The sequence below is a fragment of the Pezoporus flaviventris genome, unplaced genomic scaffold (genome assembly GCF_033815535.1).
Source record: "Pezoporus flaviventris isolate CSIRO_AGI_PZ_B2104156 unplaced genomic scaffold, CSIRO_AGI_Pfla_v1 ptg000036l, whole genome shotgun sequence".
NCBI classification, from domain to species: domain Eukaryota; kingdom Metazoa; phylum Chordata; class Aves; order Psittaciformes; family Psittacidae; genus Pezoporus; species Pezoporus flaviventris.
The window spans coordinates 29,082,865-29,103,036 of record NW_026892584.1 but is presented as its reverse complement, the minus strand read 5'-3'; the positions used below and the strand labels follow the sequence as shown (position 1 = coordinate 29,103,036).

Below are 20,172 nucleotides of genomic sequence, written 5' to 3'. Positions count from 1 at the left end.
CCTGCCTGCCTCGCCCTTTCCTTTCCTTTCATGAGCAAACCAGTGTGTCACTTCCCTTTTCTGGGGATGGAGAACTTTCCCAGGGTTCCTCAAGTCCTTCCTCTGCTCACTCGCACCAAGTAACTTCTGCTGCCTGATGGTGTTTGCTGTTAGCTTCTCCTGATGCTCACCTTCCTCTTCCCTTCTTCTCCCCCTACACATCTGTTGTTCTTGTTGAATACCTTACTACTTATGCATCCTGTGCCACCTACTCTTTGGTGCTTTACTTATTATTTTATTTTTTTTTGCTAATACGCCCACCTCTGCTTATCCTCCACCAACATTTTTTTTTTCTGTAAAAGAACTTGTTTTGCTTTGAAGAGTATGATTTTTCTTTTTTTCTTTTTCTTTAAATAATTGCCTTTATCTCCCATTCATACTTATTTCTCACTTTCTGGCTAATTATGGGATTTAGAGTGAGAACCAAAAAAATGCTGAAAAAAGTTATGAGATTCTGCACAACGTTTCTAATTTATGGATTTCATTTAAAGCTGTGTACTTGCACAAAATCCACAAACTAAGCATATGTATATTTCCAATGTCACCTCTAATTCCCCTTCCCTCAAAACCTGATATATAGCATAATTTTTAAATTACTTTCTATTAGAAATGTTCACTGTGTTGTAAAAATGAATTATTACATGTAAGAAATAACATCTTGTTACAAAATATATACTTGCAGTGAGACTTTGAACACTAACTTTACAGATAACTATGCTCAAGAATATCTTACTGTGTTTTTGTTAAAAAATATTTAAAATACTGGCCTAAGAATTTATTGCTAAATTGCCTTTAAGGGGCATTTATAACATTAGGGACACAGACATCAGTTACACCTATCAATGTTACTATAGATTTTTTTTCTCTCATTTCTCTCATTTCATCTCATCTAAAGATGTGCATCTTTTGATTAAAATGGGGAAATCTGTAATCCAAATTCCTAATTTATTTTCCTACTCTGACACTGATTTTGCTATGAATCCTAGCTTAAATCACTTCTCTCTGTATTTCAGTGTTTCTCAGCTGTGAAACTGAGCAGTATTTCTTCTTGTGTTAATTGAATTTTTGTAAGGCTTTCTGGAAGGCATGATGAAATATTGTTAGCATGCAAAACATAAACATAAATTGCATGTAAACATTTTTAGCTTGCAAACCTCCATAAAGTTGAAGATAACATTCATGAATGAATGACAGAGAAATCTTTATACCTTTTAGGAATGTGTGCCCACTAACATTGCTTTACTTTAGGCATGCTGCCTCTTGTCTTGTATTCCTTTTAATTTCCAGTAATTATGTCTGGATGTTTTTGATCAAAATCTTAGCAAAAGGTAAAGAATAGATTCTCGAAAAGAAATCCTGTGGACCTCTAGTAGTACTCGGAGCAGTAGCAGATGATTCACAGAGAGCTGGCTTGCCAAAAGACTGCACTGTCTTCTCCACATTTCTAGCTGCTAGTATGCATCAAACAACTAAAAATTCATGAAATGTTTTCCTAATATTTTTCCATGTAAACAATTCACATAGTTACCGCAGGGATCTTATGTGCTCAAGAATGAGAGATGGTCCATGACATTGCAAACAGGAAAGGAAGCATCCATGGAGCTTTCTTAATTAAAATGTGGTCCACCCCATACAAAAACATCTGGAGTCTAAATTAAAAGCTTGGTTAGGTTGACATTTGCAATGCTTTGTTACAAAGGTATTTTGGTTTTCATTATTATAAGTGTAGATTTTGCTTGGAAAAAAATAATTTTGTTAAAATCTGTATGAAACAATGTAGTATAGAAAAAAAGACAATTGAAATTGCATGTCGTGTGACTTGACAAGTTTTTATATATTGCCTATCTTTGTAAAGGTAAATTGATTTCTTTTGTATTTGTACCTATTTGTATTTTGTGTAAACTTCTACAAATTTGTATTTTGTATTACCTATCTTTGTAAAGGTAAATTGAGTTCTTGATGTGCTGAAATTATAACAATGTTGTAATTGGAGTAATGGTATTTAAAGAATACAAAAAAGTGGAATTTAAGGATACAAAATACGTTTTTTGTTTTCTCTTAAATTCCCTCTATGCATATGATGTACAGAACGTTCTGGCTCCTGTGGAATTTGCCTGGTGCATGAGTCAACAGAGAACCTCAGGTGTAGAATCCTGCCTTGGGTAAAAGAAGAGCATATGGTGTATCAGTCTAGTGCTGGAGATAGAAGTTAACAATGCACAGTTTCACAGATACTAGCAGGAAAAGTAAAGGATCCCTGAACACATGTTGGGTGTATCCTATTCTTGCTATTTAAGTTGGAGCTGTTCAGCCTGAAGAAGAGAAGGCTGCGTGGAGACCTCATAGCAGCCTTCCAGTATCTGAAGGGGGGGCTATAGAGATGCTGGGGATGGACTCTTCATTAGGGACTGTAGTGATAGGACAAGGGGTAATGGATTAAAACTTAAACAGGGGAAGTTTAGATTGGATATAAGGAAGAAGTTCTTTACTGCAAGGGTGGTGAGGCACTGGAATGGGTTGCCCAGGGAAGTTGTGAATGCTCCATCCCTGTTGGTGTTCAAGGCCAGGTTGGACAGAGCCTTGGGTGAGATGGTTTAGTGTGAGGTGTCCCTGCCCATGGCAGGGGGGCTGGAACTAGATGATCTTAAGGTCCTTTCCAAACCTAACTGTTCTATGATTCTAAGTATTCAACTTGCTAAGGCCATTTTAAATAAGTCATTGTAGGTCACCTTTACCATTATATCTTTCATCTGATTGTGAGTAACTGCCTGCTGACATGCATTGCAGTCAGTTAAAATTACAATCACATTTAATCTTTTTATGGGTATTCTTTGGGGATTAGCTCTAACTAGCACTTAAGTCAGTTCTAATTTTCAAAAATGTCTGTGCAATACAGCCAGCCATTTGTTTTTACATACCTCAGAAAAGAAAGGAGCTCTGTACTTGAAAGTCAATGAAGCTTGGTTTCTGGTTTGTTTATGTGTTTTCAATACATCAATTCTTAAAGGCAAACTGTAGGAGGGTATAGACAAACCCAGTTTGATCTATTTGCATTTAGCATTGCAGCTTTGAGCCAGAAAATGAAATGTGTATTTGATTTTGATTTAGATCTGTCCCTTGAGACAGTGTGAAGCTGTCTATCACCAAGAATACATCCATATAGGAGGATTAACTGTTCACATGCAGTTTAAATGTCAAAGAGTTTGTATGATTTAATGAAAAACGAGTAATTTGTTTTATTATTCTCTGTGAAAACATAGAACGCCCCTTCTCAAAGTAAATGATTTTTATTTTTAAAACAAAGATTAATAGCACTCTATGGAAGAGTCTGCTGTGAAAGTAAAATGTCCTTAATATGGTTTCAGTCAGTACAATTGGTGTTTCTTCCTCTTATCGGTACCATCAGTGCACTGTATCAGTACCTTCTGTTCCCTGTTAAACAATGAGCAGACAGATGTGATTGCTGTCTTTAGGATTATATGTATTCATTATGTCATACGGCTTTCTGATTTCTGGGAAAAAATTAACAGTACTTAATTGTCCTCTATGTCAGGTGCTTCTGACATCCTTTTTTGCCTTTTATCTGTGTGGCTAAATCCATCTCTTTTAGTAGAGTGTAGTCATTAATCATACAAGTATGGCATTTGATCCACATTGAGAAGGTTGCTGTGCATTTCGTTAAATTACCAGACCAGTTCTGTGTGCCAGCTTTTTCATCATGTTTCCCTCCTATTCTACAGTGTGTTCTTTTGCTGCCACATTCTTTGTTGAATTTCCCCTATAAAACGTGGCTTTTTTATTTTTCTGTTTTTATTTGCCATTCTTTTCATTGGTTTTATGAAAAAGGCACACATTTCTGTCCCTGAAAATGTTAGCATGTGACTTATCCTATTCAAATCAGTTCCCAAACTGCTCAGAAGACTGAGAATTTTAGAATATAAAAGGGTCTGTTCTGTTTAAGACCAAAGGTCAGCCTAGCCCAGCTATAGGCGCTGCAACAATGGCCAAATTAAAATGCTTAGGGAAGTAGGGAAGAGTTTATGAACAGGACTGACATATATTTTGTTTCCCACTTATTCAGTCTGATTCCAGCTATTCAAAGCTCAGAGGCTTCCAGACATAGATGTAATTTCTATGAATTTGGAACCCTTCCATGGTCTTCCTCATTCATGAACTTGCCCAGTTTTATGCTTAAACCCATTTAAAATTTTCTCTTTATGTGACTTCTTTTTTCATGCAAATTGGTCATTTCTCCCCTCTGTCTTCCTGGCATGAGAGTCCTGTTTTTTTTCAGTCATTGTATTTAATAATTTCTTACATAGAAACAGAACTCCATGGCTTTGATCATTCTTGTTGATCTTCTCTGACCTTTTCTTCTTTCTATTTTGAAACAGAAGTCTCCAGCTGCACTCAGTTGTCAAGATGGGTTGACCCTGTGGATTTGTACTCAGGAATAATTGTATTGCTTTTTTCCTCTTTCCTGATTATATCCAGTATTGTTTGTCTGATTGATACTGAACACTGAATTAGCAAGTTCTTGGAAATATGTATCATTATTCCATGATCTACTTCCTGAGCAGTAATGATTAGCTTAGAGCCCATCATTTTGTGTGTGAGGTTGGGTTTAAATTTTAAGAATCTAAAAAACCTTTCAAAGTAGCATGTATCATCCTTTATCCACATGATTCTTGATGAAACCGAAAAAAAACAAGGACTGAACATGCATATAACCTAAAGGCTGGTCTTCCGCTTTCAAGATTATGTTTAATAATGTAACTAATGTGGGCTAGCTGAGGCACAGCTGATAGTTTTGTTTTTTTTTTTTTTGTGTTCCATAAAAAGTACATGAAATAGAGGGGATATATTTAGGAGACACTTGGGGAGAATAGACAGTGTAGACATGTGGTTTTTAGCATTGGAATTTAGAGAAAGAATTGAAAAATGGGATGGCTTAAGGCATCATTTAGGGCCTGAGTTCCTTTTATTCTGAGAACAGATCACAGGCTGTCTTTATTAACATGGGGAGCGAGAGGGCAAGGGCAAAAATCTTTGTAGTTGGAAAAAAAATTGCTGCAAATTGAATATACTTTAATGCATACTGAGGAGCCACTACATTAAATTTGTCCTGTGTCCCAGGCAATTTTATTTCAACTCTGTGTGATACCTCAAATGTATATTTTTCTGCAGTTCATAAGTAAAATACTTTAGCAAAATGAATTAGGCAATACATACTATAAGCTTAAAATATTTATGGTTTAATTTGGTATTGTGCCAAGAAGAGACATTGTGAGGGTGTTATGATTTTGGGGTTATTTCCTATGGGGAAGGATTCTATGTCTGAAGGGGTGGTGAAGTTTTTGTGTTCAAAGTAAAACTTTGTGGACATGTGTCCCATCAGATCTTGATGATACTGGGATGACTGCAAAACATTAGGATATAGTATCTTGTTTCACATATAGTTAAGTTTAGATTCCTTTTGGTCTGCTGTCTCTCATATATTTCCCAGCCTTAGAAAAACACATGCAGACCAGTACCAGGGGCTACTCTGTGAAGCAGCAGCAAACATTGCATCTCATCATAAATTAATGAAGTGGAAAATTAATGCTTTGATGAACATAAGGCCATTGTAAATGAAGCATGAAATATGAATGAATACTGCTTTAATGTGGTAAAAGTGAAGTGGTTCATTCTTATGAGAGGTAAACATTAGAGATTGATAGATACCTCTGGGCAACTTTACTTTCAAGTTGAGATGTATAGTAGCATTTTGAAAACAGGAAAGAGGTATTTTATAGATGTAAAAACATTTTTACACTGTAATCTGTGAAAAACACTTTATACACAATATGTAGGCTTCGTGCCCAATTAATATATTACTGCAGGTTCTCTAATATTTTTTTGGTAAAGAAACAGATATGTTTCAGGAAAAATTAGTTTTTATTCCTTACAAAATCTTCCTAGGTGAATTTTGCAAGACTTCTTACGAAGATAATAGAGTAAATTTTAGGTTTGGTCCAAATGCAGCTAGCTAAGTGTGAAATATAAACTTCCTTTCTCCTGCAGGAGGGGAGAAAGAAGAATTTACTGTTTTTTGTTATAAGAAAAAATCTTTATTAATTCTGACCGAGTTTTGTTAAAATGTAATAGAATTAATGTGTTAGTATAGAAGAGGAAATATTAATTTGTTTTGGGTTCATATCTAAATTATCAATGCCTTATTTTCCCTGTCTCTATTTTCTTGTTCTCACTAATGGACTAAAGTATCTGGTTTATTCTGTTTCACTTTTGACAGTTCTTCCTGTACTTCTTGGAATCTAAAATATCCTTCCTTGCTGGCCAATCCTTTTATCCCATTTTCTAGGCTTCTTAATCTTCCTATTGTTCTTGAAGCAACAATTCACTCAACCTTCTCATGGAATTCTTTCCCCTTGCCTGTGATAATGGAGCTGTTATTGTTCTAATAATTTTGACCACAATGTATTCTTATTCTCTTCTGTGCTGTGTGAAGAGTAGAAATTATCCTGGAAAAGGGGCCAGATTTGTGAGTTCCTGGCTATTTTTTTCCTACTGCATCTTGCATTCCTACTGCAGAATATAACAGTGGGAAAAGAGAGCCCTTTTTTAGCTAAGCATGCAATCTAAAAGTAAAAGTTTATTCTAAGAGGGTGGGAGATTATTGTTTGAACCTCATTAGTTTCAAAAGTTAAAAAAAAAACTAATGCAACAGTCATTTAACAAAGTAATTTTATAGAAATAGGTTCCAATGTTGTCAGCATATTAACTGCCAGTGCAATTTTTTCCTAATTACAGAAAATTAGGTAAATTATTTTACATACATTATACTTCTGCATGCATATGATTACAGAAGCAGAAAAAACAGTCCCGCATTCACTACCTATTCTTCTTTATTGGCTGAATATTGGTTACAAGTTCAGCCCTGCAAGGTGCAAGTGAATCTCATTGCTTGTGAAACTTGACCTTTATTAGTTATGGAAAACATATTTCTTGCTATCTTAAAATCTGAATATTTGGAGCTGTTAGGAAAGAAGCAAACAATAAGACAGACATCATTGCTTCTAAATGGATGGTGTGTCTGCACTTGGGTTTACTCTGTTCAGTTCTGTTTCTATGCTCCTCACTCTCCCCTCCATCTTTTTGGAGTGGAGTGCACTTGTGCTGAGAGGTTCCCAGTGTTTGGTTTTTTTTTATCCTGGTGTGATTGAAAGTTTTAGTCTCTTTAGGTCTTAAGCCTGGGACTAAAAGGGGATGTCTTTTATGTTGGTCAGATGGTGACTTTCCAAGACTAGCAGCAGAGCTTTTGTAGTTAAGGGCAAATTAACTCAGTTTGCAGACTTTACAGCATAACCATATTTGACTTCAGGATTGATGGATTGTATTTGTTGTATAGATTTTTGCTTTAAAGTGCCAGGGCAGTAACATGGCTAATGATATCCATTATTATTAGAATGCATACCAGGTTAACAGAACCTTAGCCAAAGAAGTGTAATTTATAGAACTGTGGAGGAAATGCCAACTGTTCAGAAACTGTAAGCAGTATTGTTTCTCTACTTTCTCTTCAGCAAATAATAGAAGGGCACCTTTTGAGAAGCTCCAGAGTAATCTGGCTTGTGGGGCATAACTACTCTTTATATGTGACTAACCCACCTGTGCAGAAAACCCAAAACAGGATAATAATTTTCTTCAGTTCCTTGTATCTTGCTACGCACTAGAGTTTTTGTGTCGCTGGTTTGAATGTGAAATCTTGTTGTTGAGTCCAGCCCTAACTCTCCCTAGAGTGGTAATTCATTCTTCAGCAGTACATATATCTAAAACAAAAATATGAAATTTGATTGTTTTATATTCAGCTACGTGCTAACTGCACATAATCGTATTTGGGAAAAAAAAAGTTTCTACTATGTCTTTAGCTACAAAGATATAAATGTTGTGAGTAAAGATTTATATTTTTGTTAAATGCTTTTTACTCCCTGAAGTGCCATAAAAGAAAATTTCATACCGAAGGCTACATAAACTCCAAAACTGTAAAAGTATTGTTTTGCTTCAGTAAACTGGTAACTATTCAGAGAGACTCAAATTAAGGAAACTCTGCTGTATGTTTTATTTTGTCCTTCTTTTTTCTTAACAGCCTTCTTACTGTTGACCTGTTTTATTTACAGACACATACATATCTGTAGACCTGTTTTCCATAGATATAATAGGTTTTTAATGTCTGAGATGGCTGGAAGAATTGATTAACGTTTTTGTATTATCTTGTGTTCTGTTCTTTAGCATACTCAAGTAGCTTTAGACCATCTGGAGACTGTTCCTGAGAAACTGAGCCTGTTAGAAGATTTCAAAGATATTGCAGTGAGATAGATTTCCTATGATTCTTTTAGTATTTCCAAAATATTTTGTTTAATTAATGTCCTCTTCAGATGTATACATTAATTAATAAGATATGTAACATGACATATGTGCATATTATATAGACAAAACATAGAGAAACCTATTTTCATGTTTTATGAGGTTATAAATTTAGTCCTAATTAGTAATATTGCTGAGATACTCCATAATGTAAACAAACATTGCTAACTGGGCATAATAGGTCAAGTCCTAATCGCTGGTTCAGAATATTTGTATTAAGTGCTGAATTCCGATATGCTGATTGTTAAAAAATGAAAATTTTTAAATTAAATAAATTATACCACGTTGACAGTAGTGGTGAAGTGTTGTCAAGTCATAAGCCTCATATCAGATCTTCAGTGGGTAAGTGGCTAAACCACTGTATTATTATTGCTTTCCATATATGAAGTTGGTAGTTTACTAAAGAGAATTTGGAATCTCATGGCACAATATAAGTTTAAAATCAGTATTAAATCACATATCAACAAATGCATAATGAGTTGCATTTTATTTGCTGTGTAGAATTTCTCATTCTGAGGTACTCATAAGCATTTCAAAACATATTTGTTTACAACATTTGTTATTTTAAATGTACTTGCACAAGGTCATGTGTTAATAATTGTATGCTGTTTTATTGTTGTCATCATCAACAGTTAGGAACACAAGTGCTAGTTGAAATATTTGGGTTTTTAAAGAAAAATATTTTTGAGAGTATAGCTTTAACTTCACATTCCAGGTAACCCCAGAAGAGCTTTTTGCTCTGATGGCGATTGACATTTGCCCTTTGTTTCTGATGTTCTGCATTGTGACAGGAGAAATTCTGCTCTCAGCTGGGCAAAGCAGAAGCTTGAATGTAGGGTTTCTACAGTCACCTTCACATGTGCATGCTTTTGCTTAATGTTACAATGAAATGACGCTGTCATTTTCTGATTTGCTGTAGTTATCACTTACCCAGCATTTGTGAGATTGGAATTCAAATTCTTTGTCTTAATTTAAGCTCTGTCCTTCTCACTGATATTTAATTTTTAAAAAGTTTTCTTTTTCTCTTTAAGGAAAGAGTCCTTACCAACAACTGCATACTGTTTATTACATAATTTATTATTCAAGAGAACTAAACTTTGTATCTTAGTCATGAGTATGATGCCAGTTTGGAGTTTCATTAATTCCTATATTTGAAAATAATACATTGGATATTTTGTACAATAGTGTATTTTATTCTTAAGGAGTATGTGTGAATGAAGTATTTCAAAGCTATTAATTGCTTTCCATTACTAGCTTGTTCTTCCCTCAGTGTTTTCATAGGAAGGGAGAAGGAAAGAGAAAGTAAGTCTTTGGTGATATCTCACAAGTTGTTTGGTAGTTGTAGTCATTCAAGAGAATGATTATCTAGTTCAGTGGAAGATGTTTTGTTTTCTCATTTGAAGATAGTTCTGTTTAGTCCATATCCTTAGAATGTTGGGTTTTATTTTTTTGGGTTTTGTTTTTTTTTTTCCAAGTGCTTAATATTTTGCCATTACAGAATTTCTTTCTTAGAAGGCATAATATTAATGAATTTTGGAGTTACAAGCAATCTTTCACCATTTGAGAATGAGGCTGTTCACATTCTAACCCATTTTCATTTTAACATTACATGCTTTTGTGGGGCTTCTGTATTTCAGCCTCTGAAAGATAGTAATTAATTAATTCTTGCTGTATTGAAAATTCTTGGTGATATCTGTGTTTACAGCCAACATTTATTAACTGCTTGTCAGATTATGAAACCATTTAGATCTTTCAATCCATTTCTAGGAGTCCCGTTGCCGAAGGGAGATTATTGAGGAAAGGTACACAAAATATAAAGAACTGGTATGTTCTTTACAGCAACAGCTGGAAGATTCAAAACGAATAGTTCAACAATTCAAGGTATGTGTGTGTACTCCACTTTTGTTTCCCTGTTACTTGCAGTCAGCCGCGTAAGTTTATTTGATGCATATTAACTCCTAGTACAGACACAGACTAAAATCACGCATGAATGTTTCTGTTTTGTGTAGCTGCCATGGCTGATGTAAAATTCAATGACAGAAGCTTGTCTTCATTGTAAAGTGCCATGGATGTTTTTCAAAAATGTTTAAAATTTCAAAGAAAAGTGTCTTACTAAATCTTACAACTCTGAAGGGTTTACCTGCTTTATGAAATTGCTGTCTGCAGCAATTTTTTGATTGGTTTGTTCAATTTCCCCTTGTTCTTTCATGTAAAAGGTAAATGCAGAAATCTGTTTCTTTCATGAAAAAGATGATTAATTTTTAGATTTCTTATTATGATTTTTCAGTAGTTGCCGTTTGCAGTCTTTACAAAAGATAAGATGTCTGTTTCATGCATAAAATCCAGGCAAAAAGGGCAAGTGGTTAGAGATCACTCAGTGGACTGATAACAGGGCTAGGCAAAATTTCCTAACTCCATGCAAGACAAATCCAGTGCTCTAGAAACATTGCCTGTAATGAGTTTACCTTTCCAACTATTGACACGCTTTCTTTCTCTTTGTAATAGCTTGTTCGTTGCCATACCATTTGTTACTGAATGTCATTGTGGTAGCAGCTTACTTTGGTAAAACTACAGTTTCTTGTGGACATGACTGAAATAAGTGATCAGAGCTGAAGAACCATGCTAGTATTTCAGCTACGTATCACAGTTGAATCAAGATACTTTAGCAATGAATCTTACCAGTTTCTTTAAGCGTTGAGCTAAAATCTACTATATACATACTGTGTATAAAACCCCTTTGTTTGTGTTCCCCACCTCTTCCATAGTGGCCTTCCTTCTGTAAAATGAAGGCATACTTAGCAGTAGGTCTTTTTAAAAGTCAAAAAAGCAAAATAAATACAGAGTATTTTGGCTCAGTTAAGTTGCTGTGGTAGAAGAAGGTATTAAGCTGCTTGAAAAAGCCATCTTGCTTTTCTGCCAGAAAGAATTGAAACAGGACAGATTTGGTTTCAGTCTATTGCTAATGATAGTCTTTGCTTTCTTGAATTTCTCTTGGCTTCACACAAGAGTTACTAATTCAGTAGCCTCTGAAATTTGGATAACATTGAAAAGCTAAGTGGAATGCAATCAGCTGATGGTAGAATGTAATATTGCAGTAAGCTGACTGAACTTACTGAGCTCGTGTGATTTGAACTCTATATTCAGAATCCAGTACAAATCTGATTCCAAAGCAATATTTCCTCTTTAGACAAAAGAGAGCATTTAATGGCTTCCATTTAGTTATGCCTAATTGGGATTTTGCATGACATACAGTACTCTTTGCTGTCATGGCTGTTACAAATAGAACAGAATGTTCAAAACCAAGTAACAGACGGGAGCTAATCTGATTTTAGTGATCAGGCTAGCTTAGTCTAAAAAAACCCTTTATAATGCTTGCCTTTCTCACCCTCTCTTGGAACTAACTCAAATGCATTGCTATTTATTTTTATTTATTTTACTGTTTGTCAACTGCTTGTCTTTGAAATTGATTGGTGGAAGAATGTAGAGTTAAGGACATCAAAATTCATTCTTATAGTTTTGATTAATGCTCTATAGATAACATAGTGCTTTTGCTGTACAAAACAGACAGTTATTTGGTAGGTGATAAGAAAATGCATGTTTTTAGAAGGGAGTTCTTGTAAAATTTGTGCATTGACCATTTAAGATAAAATTATTTATGGAATTAATCTTTTTCCTTTGTTATGATCTTCTTTCTAGCCTTTCATGTTATACAGCTCTTTCCGTTTCCTTGCCAATATTAATCTCAGACAGGCATTATCTAATCCTGTGTCCGAGCCTCTTCATTTTAAGGAGTAAACATGAAACTGATGTTGAATGTTCCCCTAATAGCAGTTACTTTTCTTCCTTTCTTATGATTTCATTTGTCCCCGCGCAGTCTTCCTACTCCTTTGTAGTCTTGTCAAATGGCTATAAAATACCTGCTGGGTAGAAGCCCAGGAAAATTACAGTTCCTATTTGTATGTGTTAAAATGTAAGATTGCCAGCAATGAAGGAGGCCAGAGTCTGTCAGAATACCATCAAGTACAACAGTCATGACTTTAAGAAAGGACAAGTGATAGTAGATAAAGAAGAAGTTGGGGGAAAAGAAGATAAATATAGCACATACAGTAAAATAAATAATAAAGAATACCATCTGAAGCAAAATCAAAAGGGAAAGCTAGAGGAAAACTAAAGATAAATGTTATGATTGATAAATGTAAATACTTTAGTTTAGTTTCCCTGCCACAAATTACTGACATTCTAGTCAAATACAGCATACAGGTGTAACTGTAAATGAAGCACATGAGTAAAGAGAAAGCCATTTTGTATTGCCAATGTTGGTAGAAGCTCCTTGCTTGTTTAAAAGCTCTGTTCTAAAATAGCATTTCTGGAAGCAGATTGAAAAGACAAAAACTTTTCTTATTCTTTAAAAGTTGTTATTGTTCTATGTACACTATAGGTATTAAGTCTCACATCAGCACATAAGGGGATTAATATGTATAATTCCCATTAGTCTTAATAGGAGTAAATCCCTTTTCAGTGATGGGGGACAAAAGCTCATTGTATCTCTAATGTTGAATTTTATTTTGTTTTCTGTTTAGTTTTCACATCTTTTTAGCAGCATGAATGATAAATTGCAAAATATTTTAACAAAATTCCCTGAGGCTGTTTATGGTAAGAACTCAGTAGCAAAACTGAGTGTTTTATGAACTGGTGCATTTGTGTATTATTGTCTCTTCTCATTTAAAGAAACTGAGTAATTTGGATACTAAGCCAAGCTTTTAATCTTATTTTGGAAGGTATTGCAACTGGGGTCTACTTGCTGCAATGCTAATAAAGATATATGGAGATTTTTGTTTAAATGGCCTTTTTAAAATGATCCTTTTTTAGCTTATAGACCAAATGACTTCACTGTCATTCAGCTGTGCTGAATGGGTCTGGCCATAAATAGGAACATGGTACTTCAGACTTCAATAGTTTTACAAAAAAAATGAAAAGCAGCTTCAAGTATTTTGATATGAGAAAACAATGAAGTTTCATTTCTTTCAGTGGCAGGGAAAATGAATGTAATTTTTATTATTACCTTTTTTCTGATTCTCCTCACCATTCCACTGTGGGCAGCAAGGGGAAGTGAGTGGGTGGCTGTGTGGTACTTTAGTTGCTGGCTGGGGTTAAACCATGACAACAACATGACCATGGAACTTCACTGAATTAATGTGGACCATTCATTGATGAGGGATTCATCATTCACTGATGTCTGCCCTGCTTTGTCCTGAACTGTTGATGTGATGTGAACAGTAAACTTGCTGTAGTGACAAAACCTCACACTATTTCTAATACTTTTCTCAAGGCAAAGTATTTTTTTTTTTTTTTAGAGAGATTGTGTGATGAATTGGGCTTGAAATTCAGAGACAAATTAATTTAAACCTAACTGCAACACTGAGAATTCTGCAAATTCAAATCAGTATTTTCTAGCATGGGTGAAATCACAGCATATGCCTGTATGTGTGCTGCTGTATGTTTTTTTGATAAAGTTTACAGCTGTTTATTTGGCTTCCACAGAATGTGAAAATGGATGCTGAAATGTCAGATACAGAACTGGTTGCTCCGTCTTCTAGTTGGCAAACTCAAAACAGCTTTTTGTCCAGATCACTGCTCTCCAATTCAGGTTGTAAGTATCGTTTCATAGAAAAAAATCTACTAGTAATGTATTTTTTTCTCTGTTTTACTTGAAAGAGTAAGACGCTCTACTTTTCAACAAAACAGAAGTAATGCTAGAACCATCTTAAGCGTCTTCCTGTGTTTTGGCTTTAGATACTAGACAGATGCCTTTGTCTAGGAAGTACTTCATTACATCCCACTGATAGTTGTTTAACTTTATTTAAGTGGGACATACAATATATTCTGTCACCCAAATTTATGCCAACAGAAAAGGGCTGCACTTAGAAAAAGTGGACTTAGATTCTGGATCTCTGCTTGAAGAATTTTACCTGTGTAAACTGAATATCTTTTCGGGTACCAGCGAGACATCCTCAGCCAAGGTTTCTTTCCCAGGTCTTTCATTTGTACTAGTTAGTCTGTGCTTGTGTAGCAGTTTAACAGTGAAAGTTGAATTCACTAATTCTGCTTCTATTTCAGTAGTTGTTTTTAACTATTCTTTCTGTCCCTTAGTGCATATACAAGTGCAGGTCATGCAAGGCTATGGGATTTCTGATACAGCTACAAGCTGCTCAATAAAAGATAGGATATTAGATTTTTATCTGGAGGAGATACACCTTTGCATAAGTGTCAAAACTAACTTAAAAACCCTTAGAAAGGTTTTTTTGGGGGGGTTTGTTTGTTTTTTTTTTTCTTAGAAGGGTATGACCTTCCATTTCTTTTTAATATAGCCAATTTGTGTACTGGGAACCTATTCAGTAAGTTGCATTCTATGTAATGGCAGGTCCTATTTCAGGCTTCATTGCACTTTCAAACCTTTGCATTGTAGAATGAGTGCTGCAGTACATTACTGCTCACCAGTAAGTCTGGAGTTGATCTGATGAGGTTAAAGATAATTGGTTTCTTTTCCCTTTAGAATCTGTGGGTTGTGATTAATGTATTTCTGCAGAGCATACTGAATAACAGTGTTAGGAATAAAGCATAACAGCAAGTGCCTCCATCTCATCTGTACTTCAGGAATAGTTTCCCCTGACTCAGAGTTGTTTTTCCATTTTTCCTAACCTCATCCCTATCAGTCTTGCAAGTCAAAGTATAATTCAGCCTGGTATAGAAAACAAATAATCCATACCTTGCGGGCATGTTGGACTAGATGACTTCCAATAGTCCCTTCCAACTTCAACAGCTCTGTGATTCCATTGCAAAAACTTGTTGAAATTTAAAGAGGCAGCATAAATGTTCCTAAAATATTGCAATATCTTTATACTGCTTAACCTGAATGGAACTTGCTACGGCACTGTTGCTTTAGTAGTTTTTAATCAATTTTAGGCAACTGTCAGGGAAAAATGATCCATGTGATCTGAATACCTATCTCATGATCCAATTGTGCATATTTATTCTCTGATTCAACTGTTTTTTTTTTTTACCAGCACTAAAAAGAAGGAAGTTAAAAAAAAATTGATGAATGGAAGAGACAGTAGTGATTCAATAAGTCAATAATTATGAAATATTTGCAAAGTCTTTAGCATTTGAAAACATGTTCAGGCATGGCCCGGGGGCCATGGCTTCTTCTTCTTTTTTTTTTTTTTTGAAAACTTTTAGGAAGGTATTTTCCACATCATAAATTAAGCTGATCTTCATATTTCATATTTTCCAAATCCCAGAGCTGTGCTGAGAGTGTTTTTAATTTTGCTCTTTTGCCCAGATGGTAAAAAGCTATTAAAAAAAAGGGGGGGGGGGAGGGCGGGGGAGGGGTGTGCAGAATGACAAAAAATGTAAAGAAAACAGTGAATATGTTTTACTTTTTCCTATTTGATTTTAAGGGAAAGAAACTGGATACAAAAATCTTTAGAGTTTGTTTCTTGCATTCTATAAAAATCCATTAGTCAGATTTTCTGAGGATAAAACAGAGAAGTAGGCGTAGAATGCTTTTTCAATCTGTGATTTGACTCCAAGGGAGTGAAGATGGTGTTCTTTATTTTTCACTTTGCTATTCTTTACTTCCAAGAGTTAGTGCTATTGCATGTTTTTTATGCTTAGTAAGTAAGTATGAGAGAAAATGCTTGATGTCATTTCAGATGTTCTAGAGTATACTTCTAGCTGTCATTTCAGGAAGGCATAGATTTCCCATAGGTCCCAGGACATCTTTTGCAGCTCTTTGTAGATGTATGTGGTAGTTTATGGCACTAAGGTATGTGCATTACTCCATAGATTTTTAGTTAGTGACTGAATGTTTTACCTTTATGCTGAACCTAATCTCCACCAGTGAAATGTGTATTTTGAAGTTGCTGCTATAGTTTTTGAGGACAGTGAAAATTCTGCAGTGGTATTAACATTAAAGAGCTTTTCTTATAATTGTCAGTGAGTGATAAAATCAGCTGCTTCAGTCATGTTAATCGCATGAATAGCATGAACTGTTAATTTCAGTAATGATATTAATTAGTTATAATTTGAGACTTTGACAGCAAAGTATAATTTGAGGTCTTTTGCTCCCAAATCCCCTATAGCTTTTAGTTAATCTACCTATAAATGTCGTCAACTAATTTCTGTGATGAATTTATCTCCTTACTTCTTCAGAAACAGAAGAATGGACTTTTTATTTTTTCATTTACCTCTTGGAGTAGTTTGCAAGCCTTTCTGATTTAATGTTTCCCCACTCCATCTCTCTTAAATTTATGAATCCTTGCAGATTATAGAGTCAATAAGTAATACTCGAAGCTCCCTCCCAGTGTGGGTCTCTTATGACTTGTGGAGAGCACCAGGAAGGAGAACAGACAGGTTTGATATAGTTTAATTTATCTGCAAGGGGAATCCTGGGATTTAGGTTTAAAACAGGTTGAAGAAAGAGAGACAAAAAGTATGAAAATATAAATAATGGAACAGCAAACTCCTTCCATATATATAAAGTTGCCAGTGCAGCAGGCAGTTAAAAGGAAAAGTGATTAACATTCTGTTTTATTTCTGGTCTTCATGTTTCTGGTATTATATCTACAGTTATAACAGCTTTTCCATATCAAACTATTTTAAAGATGCTGTGGGAATGAAGTTTTATTTTATAACCATTTTCTTAGAAAGGAAGACATTTAACTGAGAAAATAATTTATGCAAGAAGACATTCATCAAACATGCTTTGCACTCTGAATTGTGAGACCAAGACAGTTGGTCAATGATGTCTCTTCTGGTTGTCATCTAAAGAATAATTCTCAGAAATTGTTTTCCATGGCCGCTGTATTTTTTTTTTTAATATTGTATTAAAAAGGTACCTGGAGTCACACATGCTTTGCTTTAGCTTTGTGAATTGGGTCCTGCCTTTCTCACTGCACAGTTCATCACTTTAAGGTTTTAACCACATGGCTTTCAGGCTTTCTGTTGTTGTTGGGAATTTATGTTCCAGGGCTTCATAAGCTATGACTTTATGAAGAAGAAAATAGCCACCAGTTTTCCTAACTTCTGTAGCTAGAATCAGAGTCTTCTCTGAAGCTTCGGCTCTGGTGATGCGCAACACTGTTGTGTCAATATGATATATAGAAGGAATGAGATTGTGGTTCAAAAAAAACAAGTTGTCCTGAATCTTGATTTTTATTGTCGTAACAATTAACTCATGCATATGCTGATATGTCTTTATACTTCTACCTATGCTTTTTCATGAGTTCTTAAGACTACTTGTATTTACATGTATAAATAAGTTAATTAAAAGTAAAAAGACATTGTAAAATTGTAGTGCTGCAGGGCACCATTATAGAACAAAACCTTCTAACACTGCTCTAGAACAAGAACCTGGAATAATTGGAAACTTGACATAATCTCTTTGAAAAATACAAACTGATATAGTTTAGCAATGAATTTTCTTTATGATTTTTCACTTTACTTTGAATACTAACTACAGGAAGTACTCCTAAAATAGCATGTGGTAGCATAGTTTTTGGCCAATACTGAAAACTTTGTGCTGACAAATGATAACTTGCAAGTTACTTATGTACCAAACACAGTGATTTCATTCTCCTTCTAAAAGTGAAAACATCTCTCTCCTCCTAATCAAACTGTGAAGACTTACTCCCTATTAAATAAATTTTGGCTATATACTGCTGCAGTTTTACTGGACTGCTGAAAAATTGCACTCTGGACAGTTATTACAAACAATCAGGAAGGACCACTTTTCTTATGATATAAGGAAGGCCATTAGAAGGGTATAAGGTGATACCCACTTTCTTCCCATTAATTTATGCCTTTTGTTAAATAATAGCTATATGCTTGGATATTTGGACTTTTCCTCCAGCACTTTATCATAAAATGCTCTGTCAATTCATATAGTCTAGATTTTGATGCAATAAAATGTATTTAGAAATAAGTATTATATATGCACTGTGCTATACATACAATCGTGTGGCATCCTATGTGCCGTGTGGCACTGAATTTGTTCAGTGCCACTTGTTGACTTTAGTCCATGCTATTGGTAAAGATATTCCTTCAGAATTTTTTTGAGTGTTTTTTTGTCTGCCTTAAGCAAAAATGCTGGAAAACTAAATGGAAAATAAGTGTTAGTGGAATTATTAAATAATTAAAAGTGCAATTTACATTTTTTCTGTATAAGAAAGCTTTTGGCCTTGCCTGTATTATATAGTATTAAAATCTGTATATATTGCATAATGAAATATATTTTTCATATAAATATTGATAGTCAGCAAAATGTGTGCATTTCTCTGAAGAGGTTTAATTTTTTTCTTTTCTTTTGTCTGACTTATTTCTAGCATTTGTGAAAAGAATGTCTCCTTTTGATACAAGTGCCACCAAGGAAGGTTCCTTCAATGTTGCTGTCAGTGAAATGAAGCTTCAAGCAGAAAGAGGGAAGCAGTAGACAATTTTACAAAAACACACCATCTTTCTCTGTGGTAAATTCCCTTCCACTCTTTTGGGGTTTTGAACAGTAATAATTCCATGTGTTATAGGAGTTATGTAAGCAAACACTTACATAAAAGAGCACAAAGAGTGAGCCTAATGAACTCCTGTGGTAATTTATGTAACTCATACACCAAAGATTTTCAGGGATTATGCTATTCTCTTGTATTTGTTTCTGCAGTCCTTGTAAATGAAATTTATTCTGTTCCTAAAATACCATGAAATGAAAGACCTGTGAGATTAATCTTTGTTATCAGCTTATTTGCCCCTGTACAGGAATTGTTCTGACATGTGTTTTTTATAATCTTTAATAACATTATTAATGAAAAATAATCAGAAACTACCTTTGTCCTAGTATTTATTATGAGTCATTATACAGTGTTGTGCAGACACATAGGTGGTTTTATGTTCTTCATAGAAGCATAGAATCATGGAATGGTTTTGGTTGGAAAGGACCTTAAGATCATCTATTTCCAAACCCCATGTTATGAGCAGAGACATATCCCACTAGACCGGGTTGCTCAAGGCTTTGTCCAACCTGTCCAGTGCCTCACCACTCTCGCAGTAAAGATTTTCTTCCTTACATCTAACCTAAACTTCCCCTGTTTAAGTTTAAACCCGTTAGCTCTTGTCTTATCGCTACAGTCCCTGATGAAGAGTCCTTAGCCAGCATCCTCGTAGGACCCCTTCAGGTTTTAGAAGGCTGCTATGAGGTCTCCACGCAGCCTTCTTTTCTCCAGGATGAACAGCCCCAATTTTCTCAGCCTGTCTTCATATGGGAGGTGCTCCAGTCCCCTGATCATCCTCGTGGCCCTCCTCTGGACTTGTTCCAACAGTTCCATGTCCTTTTTATGTTGAAGACACCAGAACTGCACACAATACTCCAAGTGAGGTCTTACGAGAGCAGAGTAGAGGGGCAGGATCACCTCCTTCAACCTGCTGGTCACGCTGCTTTTGATGCAGCCCAGGATACGGTTGGCTTTCTGGGCTGTGAATGCACACTGCCCGTTCAAGTTCAGTTTCTCATCAAGCAACACCCCTAAGTCCTTCAGGGCTGCTCTGAATCTCTTCTTTGCCCAACCTGTAGCTGTGCCTGGGATTGCCCCAATGCCAAATGCTAAAAATCATTTAAGAAAAAAGTAATAAAAATTGGACATAACCAAACTTTTTCAAAATCAATGG

At 35.1% G+C, this 20,172-nt stretch overlaps 1 protein-coding gene and 1 long non-coding RNA gene across 12 annotated transcripts in view; both read left to right on the top strand.

Moving 5' to 3' along the window:
* CEP128 (centrosomal protein 128) overlaps nt 1-20,172 on the top strand; it is a 140,504-nt gene that overhangs the window by 88,514 nt on the left and 31,818 nt on the right. For 7 of the 11 annotated variants that reach the window (XM_061463736.1, XM_061463733.1, XM_061463741.1 and 4 more), the window contains 4 exons: nt 8,326-8,403; nt 10,228-10,341; nt 14,002-14,110; nt 18,843-19,333. The exons of 1 other annotated variant lie outside the window; for it this stretch is intronic. In XM_061463736.1, coding sequence (XP_061319720.1) covers nt 8,326-8,403; nt 10,228-10,341; nt 14,002-14,110; nt 18,843-18,949 — 408 coding nt within the window. In that variant the 3' untranslated portion in view covers nt 18,950-19,333. Of the gene's footprint in view, nt 1-8,325; nt 8,404-10,227; nt 10,342-14,001; nt 14,111-18,842; nt 19,334-20,172 lie in introns of those variants that run through there. 3 more of the 11 variants (XM_061463737.1, XM_061463738.1, XM_061463740.1) reach the window with 3 other exon arrangements.
* LOC133274481 (uncharacterized) lies at nt 847-3,734 on the top strand. The gene is made up of 2 exons (XR_009745158.1): nt 847-2,335; nt 2,724-3,734. It is a non-coding gene; the product is annotated as an uncharacterized LOC133274481 (long non-coding RNA).